Raw genomic sequence first — 9,807 nt, 5'->3', positions numbered from 1 at the left:
CTCGCGCGCTCGACAGAATTACGGAATGTTGTATGATTTAGATGTATGATATGTGTTCATTGATGGGATTTAAAAAAAAGAAGAAAATCTTAGGCCTAAAACAGTAGAAACTTTTCTTAGAAAATAAGTTATTCCGTGTTTTTTTTCCGAAACAATATAAACAATAAAAACAAATTTTAAAAATAGGCCGAAGCAAAACGATCGATATTACGACTGTTTGGCGTGCTTACAAGTATTGACAACCTTAACTAACCCACCAACCGTGTGACAAGATCCAATTGTGCAAAACAAAAAAACTGACCGGATGGCATAAACTATAGAAAGTAAAGGGCATCTTTCTATGTACAGTACTACATTAATATTAACGCTTGTTAAATCATATTTTGTAATAATAAATGGTCGTATTTTGTAACAACTTTTGCATTTTGTAATAAAGTAAGCTGTCGTATTTTGTAAATCAAGTCGGTCGTAATTGTTAATAACGTCCTAAATTACCGTTTTATGCTTGTCCTTCACATGGATTAGATCAAAAGTTGTGATAAAATATATTATTGTTTGATACTGAATTTATTATGAGGAATAATGTACATTTCAACACAAGTTTTGGCAAATTTCTGAAAACGCAGAGATACGAAGACGCGTTGTTTCCTGAAAGTGTGCTGTTTTGATACCATACGTCGTTAATCGTCCGTTTGGGGTGTTTATTTCGTGCCCCGATTCATCCGTCCTTCACAACCATCAAACACCGTCAATAAACTAAACGTGCGACCTGTGTCGTGCTTTGGAGATCGTATAGTTAGTTTTTTATGCATTCTATCAAAAACCAACATTTTATATGTTCCAACCTCACCTAAAAAAAAGGAATTATTACGTTTGTTCAATAGTTGATTGTTACGTTCTTCGTGTGATAGTGTGTTTATTAAATCCTATACACGTGTTCTTTAAGTGCATACTTTTAAACAAAATTAATAATATAGATTTAGGCCTAGAATAGAACATTGCATTATTAATTTGTAACTTCTAACATTACATTTTAGAGTGACGCATTAAGATAGATAGATTAATTTTTGGTAAAAGATAAAGAGAAACACTTGTTGATGAGTTTATACAGCACACTAGTTAGGCAGGTGTGAGACGACGATACAAGTATAATATTATAATATACACGTTTGTTGCTATTTTACAATTTATTAAAAATAACAATTGAACAACACAATAACACAATATTTACAGTACATTTACGATTGCGATTATCCAAAAACGATTTACATTTCAAAACTTGACAAAGTAGAAAATATAAAGAATGGAATGATTTGCATTCAGCTGAGGAGAAGTAGAATAGAGCTGAGCCACGCCTATATTTCTCTCCCGATGACTCACAATTTGCAAAGTACTGAATATTATCATTTTTACGATGATATCACCAATTGATTAATTACATAATACGTATCAACAACATTTGGCTATTATTGTATTTTGGTGTGTATTATTCGGTGTTTTGTTCGATTTCGATAGATTCAACAACCCATTTCCATTCTTCATAAATTTTCTCACAACTTCACTTATTTTTGCTTTTAAATTATTGCATTTTGCGATGTTTCAATTATCAATTACTTTTGGTAACACATTTGGTTAATTTATGATCTTCCCGACAGAAACAAGAGGTTAAAGTGGCAGTGAATTGCAAAACATCTTAAATATACATTTATATAGGCCTAAGAAGTTCAAGGATGCAGATTGTGCACACAAGACATAATAATTATGCTGCTACATACACGTTTTATACAACTGTAAAAACCCAAACTTGCCTACCGGTACTTCAATGGCAAATTTTAGCCTCTACCAATCTGTACAATGTATGTCATTTCATTACACAAAATATTGTTTATTATCCAACAGCCATAGGGTACTGAAGGTTCGATGCACCATTAGCATGGACTTACAATAGATCAAATATTGTACTATGTAACTCAATTAAAAAGTTCAAAGAGAAATAATAAAGTAATGGTAAAAACAAGTTATGAAGTTCTTCTAAGATATGTTTGATCTAAGCCTACTAAATATACATATCTAAACTTTATGTTTTGATTAGAAAAAGAAAAAAGTTTGATTAATTAAGTCTATCGTATTCCAACTGTACACAGTTAATGAATTGTTTGAAAGTAGTGATTAAATGCGGAACAACAGCCCATTCTAAACATCTCCTCCCGGTCTTCACACTTTAACTTTCTGTTTTTAATTCCTTGGTTCTAGGTACTTATGGTATGTTGTTATTCCTAAATAGTTGCTAGTCAGAGTGGGCATTATTACCAGCAGACCATGGTGTGAAATAATTGCAGTTTCTTCTTCTGTTTTGCAAATTATGGAATTTCTAATGGAATGTTAATAATTGTTTGTGTTAAATTATAAAATGATGGTACTTGGCGACTGCAGGCGTACTTTCAGGTACCAGTAATGGTAATCGGCTGCTAATAAAGTGACTGTTCAGCGCTTAGCAGTGCCGTTAGTATTGATACAATGTGATGGTCCGGCTACAGATCTACCATGAGAAATGTCTTTGCTAATATTAAGAAGTCCATCATCTCTCCGACTAGAGTCTGGAAATTTGTCGCTTTTTTGCGAGTGTGATCCAAACGGTTCTGGTGTTTCGTAACAAGGTAAAGCAGTATGAATTAACTTGACAACACCCTGTCTAAAATCTGGTAGTCGCCACCAGTAGGCCAATGGATTGAGTGCAGAGTTTAGCAGACCAATACAGAGACATACATAAAAGGCCACTGTCCCTCGAAAACATCTTGCTTCATGTGTGATTATATAAAGTGAGAAGTTTATACGAAGAGCTTCGATTGCCCATGGTAACCAACATGCAGAAAAGAGGGCAACAATCAACGCAAATGCCTTTACTACGCGCTCTGCTTCGCGTAATTCATTTCGCTTACTTCCAGATTTTCCTCTCATTCTTCGCTCGTGTCGCCTGATCTTTATAAATATCGCGCCATAAAGAATGACAACAGCTATTGACACAAATATCATAAGCCATGGTCCAAGGTTCAACACAATGAGGATATATGCCTCTGTGTACGATGAAAATGGAACGATAATTGCGAGTGGAATCACCCAGAAACAAACACATGTAGTGATCACTCCCCGCTTGGTAACAATATCCCTGTGCTTAGTTGGTGCCACAACTATGATAATAAATCGCTCTACGGCAATTGCAAGAACGGTTAGAAGAGAAATGACAACAAAAGTGGAACCAATAGCGTCAGTTACCGATGCACCAACCAATACTTGAATAGGCATCATTAATCCGGCAGACAAATCCGTCAGAGCGAGGTTGAAAACAAAGATATTTCTTGGCCTACGAAGTTTACGGTAGTGAAGAAATGTGGAAACAACTACTGTGTTTCCAAAAACGATCAAGACACAGATGATAACGAGTGATATGAATATTCCCTTTAAAGCAGTTTTACTATCTGCAACATCACTTTCATAAATATCAGGCATCGTACATTTTTTGAGTTGGGTTATATTTGTTAAATTTGCCGTCATGATGTTGTTACATCTGTTTTGCTGGTAAACAGTAAATAAGTTATTTATTTCAAATACTCAAAGAAGGTGTTAAGTATAAACTGGCTGACCTAACCGTAATGTTCGAGCTTTTTTATTCAAGACGTTTTATAGTTTCCTGTGCAATAGAGTTCAATACTCCTGTTCACCTTGAATGAATGCTATTGGTGTTTGATGTCCACACAATATATCCGGTTATTATTGATCGAAGAATCTAGGTACCTATTAATTCAACACACCTACAACAAAGAAAAAATAAATAAAATTTAATTGGCAATGTATTGGTATACAATATTATTCCGGTATCTGTATATCGTGGTGTATTATAAAATAATTACAAGATATAATTTATACAAAATAATGTTCTTTCGATCATCATACTCTGTTATGATTGAAAAATCCAACGATTTAAGGTTATCAAATAACGCCTATTAATAATCACATTTTTCAATAACTGCATCTACTTGGTTATAGTTCTATTTCATAAAGTTCTATCAAACGGCTCTATTGCACGGTTAACGAAGCAATAGCTGAAAAACAATGCGAATATCGAATATTTAGTTCTGCGGGTAAAAATAAAGCACCGCATTTTTGAATAGTTGCATTTGATTCAAGATGGATTCGCGGTCGATTATTTTAATTAAAAGTTTACTTTAGAATAGTAGGCGTGTTATAGATCCAATTATTGAATGTTTTATATTCGTTGAATGGATAAAAATGCGGACTCGGTTCTGCCTCATTGATGTCTCCTATCACTCAACTAACTTACTTAGGCCTATACAATATTCATTATTGTCCTGATTATAATTATAGTAATTTTGGTTGAATAAGAATCAAACTATTAAAGTTTCTAAATATGCAGTATACACTGCTGTTATACTGCTATTAAATAACATTGAAATAATGGTAAATAAACTTTAACTGTGCAAAGCAGTCACCTGATCTCTCCCAACCTAGACGTCGCATAATATTATATTCTTACCCGGAGTTTTTAACCCTTATAATTCCAGTTTTATGATTTAATAAGAAGTATCATAAAGAGTTCAAGTGGGTCAAGGCTAGATTAAAGACTACACAATATTGATGTGTTGTGTTTATGCTGTATTATGGACAAATTACCAATACGCTGAAGTATAGGATATGGGATGATCTGTCGGATTATTGCACAATTCAAAATTGATTAATTAAATTTTATTAAGTGTTAGCTAAAGGCCAGTTGAGAGGTCTACGAACTAATTTTAATATGTATAGGTCTACCTTAGATTTAGTGTGAGAATTGCGTAACAATCCTCGATTTGAACATGTATACAAGTTTTTACAAACTTAGTTGTGGTGATTTGATACTTTATAAATTTATTTTAGTATGCCGTTCATACGCTTTGATAGAGATCATTAGCACATTCACCTTGTTTTGTAAAGATCATTATTCAAATTCTATAACAAGAATATATTATCACTTTTGAATTGCTTCAAAAAACGCAATCTGGCCGATGTCTACTGAGAAACATTTCTCAATGTTGAGGCTATTGATTGGCTATGGAAAAATGTATATGATTTAAAAGTGGTGTCTTGTCTTACCGTATTCATTGCGTTTGTTTTGTCAAGATTTATGAAGACATTTCCTTTAAGTCTAATAATTTTGCAATTTTCAAATCGAAGTATCATTTTCCAGAACTATAACATCTGGAAACAATTCATAGTGTTTGTTTCGAAAGCACTTAAGACAGAGGAAATAAATTCACTATGACTCATGAAGTGGTAATCTTTTAAACATCATTAATAGTACTTTGAAAATTAATTATTGATACCACACATTGCAACTTTGTGAACTATAGTAAAGTACAGAAACACAATACTATCAACGCCTTGTTTCGCTATCAAAAGTTCAGTGGTACTGTTAAATGTTAAAAATTAATTTAATTTCAAAACTAAAAATACAAATTACAGAAATTAAAACTGTATAATAACACCGGTAGGCTATAACAATATTAAAGAAAGGGCCGCAATAATTTATTCTGGCATGACGTTATAACACACACCCATTGCGAGCTGGTTGCTTTGGTCTAAAGCGGTGCTGGAGGTGTTCAGCAAACTCGGATCTAGAAAACTCGGATATAATTATACATGCAGTATCTGAGTTTCCTAGACCCAGAAAACGCAGATATCTGAGCTTTTTAAATCTACTATATTAAAACATTATTTATCATTAATCATAGGAAGTTTCTGAAATACTAACGTAAAACCCATGGGCTTCTCTTAAAAAAACTCTTTGCTGGGCTTCTTTTCGAAATTACTTTTCCAAGCTGAAGAAGGCTTCTTCTCGAAATGAATGCTGTAAGTTTTGAAATTCTCGAAGCAGACAAGAAGAAGATGCAATCAACGTACCAAACAATAGAATGAATATATTATATGATTCTTGATTCTTGATTCTTGAGATAATTAAGGGTTGTAAGGTCATTAAGGGTTGCAAGGTCATTAAAACATCTTCATATATTTATATTCCTTTGGCATTAAAATGCAGTCTATCTTGAAGCGGGGTTTGATTTCAAGATAATAACTCTTCTTTTCGAGATTACTTTTACAAACCACAGAGGGGGCTTTTTTTCGAGAGGAGTTTTATGATACAGTATTACTATAAATAAGTATCTATAAATACTTTTATGCTCAAATAAAAATTACCATTAATTAAGAAATTTTGATTTATGAGTGAGGCATAGTGAAGGATTTACTTTATTTATTATTACTGCCACAAAATAATTATATTATTTGAACTTTAAAATATGCCTACCAGTAGACTGGTTTAGTATTTTTATGTAATTGGTGACTCATTTCATCAGGGAAGATTCACTCTTCCCTGGTTTCATACAGTAAATATCATTTATATATCGTTTATTTTTGTCTATGAATCATCTATATTACATCGTCCTCCGTGGTGGTACGGTTCACCTACGCCACTTTACTTTACGATTCATCTTTATTTTACTGTACTCACTCTTTGGTTTGTGGGAAAATAACATTTAAATAGACATTGTAGCCACCAGAGTCTAGAATTACAGAATAATTGAAGATGAGTAAAATTCTCTAATTTACTGTATATTGAAAAAAAAAAAAATTATGGAACGACGTATTGTCAGAAAATTTAAATTTAAATACACATCCTACAGAGTCTAGAATTATAGAATAATTGAAGACAAGTAAAATTCTATAATTTACTGAAAATGATAAAACAATGTATGGAACGAGGGTAAGAAAAATGGTAGAACTGAGTCAAAATAGCAAGACAGATGGCAGACGAATCTCTCATAGATCGTTGACTTCATTATGATCGTTTGCCGCTATTTTGTCTGTTGTTAAACAGAATTCCAGAAGTAATACTCTTTGCACGATCATCCGCAAACAATACTCAACAAAGTTAATTTGTAATTAGTAGCATAAACGTCGTGCGTTTGAACCGTGAGGAGCCAAAAAAGTATTTCCTTGCCCTAGAATAATTGCTTAACAAAACTATTAAATAAATAAAACAAAACCCTTAAACATTGCCAAAATAAAAACAAAATCACTATTTAATTAAAAAATTAAAATTAACACAATAAAAGAAAAAAATGTTTACCTCCGAAATTTGATTGAGTGATTAAATTCAGCAATAAAAAAAAATAGACAGATATAAAAAAGATATTGTAATTTAGAATAAACTAAAAGAGTAGAATACCTGTAAATACTCATGCTTGCTAAGATTACAGTTTCACCTAAACCTGTATGTGAGGATTTTAATTACAACTACTGCATTACAAAGTACCAGTAAATGTTTGAGTAATAATTGGTTAAAGCACAAATAATGTCTACATAAACTCACCAATATGCTGAACGGTTGATTGCTGATAAAACTTGAAAATAGGCCTAAAACAAACAATCGTTAAAACTAGAAGACACACGTTATAAATTTAATAATGTATTACTCTGGAATCTTATACGGGAAAGGAGAAGATGGATTATTTGTTCCGTATATCAACTCCACCTAGACTGGATTTTTCATCCATGCGTAGCACGCTTATTGTGCGCTGCTAACGTTTAAAAGTCACGTGTCAGAAGAGGTAATTATGTTAATTGTACCTAATGCTAATTTTTTTCCCAAACAAAGAAATTTTTTTGTGCTATCAAATCGCTAGGGGACAAGTCTCATTATTATCATTGCCAAACAAAGGAACTCGTTCATTTTGTGTTTTTCTTTTTTTTGCACAGGACACACATTTCGTTTTATATTTAAACATTTAATTTTTAATCTAATTAATTAACCATTTAAGCAGTTATATCGATAATTACAAAAATCTCTAATATAATATCAAACAAATAAAATAAACAGAATTAAATAATTAAAATAATTAATTAATCAAAGTAGGCCTATCGTAAAAACAATATTATATAATAATGATAATGACAATATTAATAATATTATATCAATAATACTATTCAAATACTTATGATGCAACTTGTTTAAATATTTAAAGATGGCCAGTAAATATTTTATTTGAAGGATTGTAGGCTTATTTAAAGCATTTATTTTATCATGACCGGCGACCGGCGGCGAGGGTTAGACACCATTCCCCAGTGAGTCCTATGCAAATAAATCATAATTCTAAAGGCACGCTTCCTTTTCTTCCTTCAATGATTTATAAAGGAAATATTAATTTTCTCATATTTTTATTTAAATTCGCGGCTGTGAATATTTCCTGGTGTTTGTTGAAACGAAGAGTGTTGAAACAATGCTTGAGTTCATTAACACAATAATAAGTACGTTAGGCTTACTTTACTATTTTATATAGTAAGTCAAATCACCTTTTAACAAAGATGTTGTTGTTGTTGTAATTATCGATATTTCATATACTTTATACAAAACTTTTATAACATCCTTCACCAACCAATTAATGTGTTGGAAGTAAAAACAATGATGAAAGGGCCTAAGCCTATAACTTTTTTTTTAGAAAATAAAAAAAAGATTTGTGTTGTCTCTTTCTGCCATTAAGAACGGTATTAGGAGTGGGTCGCTCGCTACATATCATAGGAATATGGTAACCGAAAGATTAAATACTGAGAGAACACACATTTCCAGAAATCAGGATTGAAATTGACCGTAACAAAATACAGTAATATATAATTCTTTTCAACCAAATAACTTTCTCACGATTTCTCATTTTTACAGATCAGCTGCTGCGGTCATCAATACATCATCTTTCTAACATTTCCAACATGCGAACATTATGCACTATAAGCTACTGTAAGGGTCAACTAAATTATACTCATGCAAGCCTACTGATCTTAAGTTTAGAAATTGGTGCGCACTTTGTAAGATACTGGTATATAGGCCTATGGATTTTAAAGTCATATTTTAGGTTACTCACTTGCATTATGAATTTTCAATTTTTTTTAATTCGATTAAATCACGATATACAGGCCTAATGTTGTCTTTTATTAGGATCCCGTTCCTTAGGGACCACATTTCATTATTTTCATTTCAAAACATTTATTTCTCTTTCTTCTTTTTGTACAAAGTTTGTGATAAAATTAAATTAATAAATTAATAATTATTAAATACAATTAAGAGCGGCGAAACCCAAAAAGCGAGAACTTGTGAAGAGTTGCCTAAAATAAAAAAATAAGATACAATTTTATAAAAAAAAAAAAGTTTTCTACTAGTTTTCAATTATTCTCATTGATACAATAAACAATACGATGACACTTTTTATGGTGGCGCTCTCTTTGGTGTTGTTGAAATGCATCGACTGACCTAAAAATTACAAAAACACAATATATCTTTTATCAATCTTCCCTAATAACTAAAAATTGTTTCTTTTTGGTATCAATAAAACGGAAGGTAGGTAGGCGTAAATAATGAAAAACATTCCTGCTCTAATTCTAAGACAATTGTTACAACATATGAATAGCATTAAAGGAAGTTGCACAAAGTACAATTACATATTTTTTTGTACAAAATAAAATTGGTAGAAAAAGAACAATGCAAATTAATTAGAGCGGAAATAAGATAATTATTAAAAATACAAATTAAACAAAACAAACAAGCTCATATGATGTATTTGTTTACAAAATTGATGTTTTAAAAAACTGAGGAAATTTCCTCGTCGTCATATTTAGTAATACAGTTTGTTGTATTTTGTAATAATTTCTTGACTTTTGTTAAAGTCTTCTATAGTTGGCTTTCATAGACTTGTTGTTTTTCTGTCC

General features: G+C 31.6%; 2 protein-coding genes across 2 annotated transcripts in view; one reads left to right on the top strand and one right to left on the bottom strand.

Moving 5' to 3' along the window:
• LOC140054221 (small ribosomal subunit protein eS8-like) overlaps positions 1-9,807 on the top strand; it is a 225,609-nt gene that overhangs the window by 126,616 nt on the left and 89,186 nt on the right. The window lies entirely within an intron of this gene.
• Positions 1,182-7,575, bottom strand: LOC140045998 (mu-type opioid receptor-like). The gene is made up of 2 exons (XM_072090574.1): positions 7,424-7,575; positions 1,182-3,809 (listed from the first exon to the last, which is right to left on the bottom strand). Exon 2 carries the CDS (start codon positions 3,550-3,552, stop codon positions 2,485-2,487), a length of 1,068 nt encoding a protein of 355 aa, XP_071946675.1. The 5' UTR covers positions 3,553-3,809; positions 7,424-7,575; the 3' UTR covers positions 1,182-2,484.

Source organism: Antedon mediterranea, chromosome 1 (assembly GCF_964355755.1).
Source record: "Antedon mediterranea chromosome 1, ecAntMedi1.1, whole genome shotgun sequence".
Lineage (NCBI taxonomy): Eukaryota > Metazoa > Echinodermata > Crinoidea > Comatulida > Antedonidae > Antedon > Antedon mediterranea.
The sequence above is the reverse complement of the archived record's forward strand: the minus strand, read 5'-3'. Positions and strand labels throughout refer to the sequence as shown.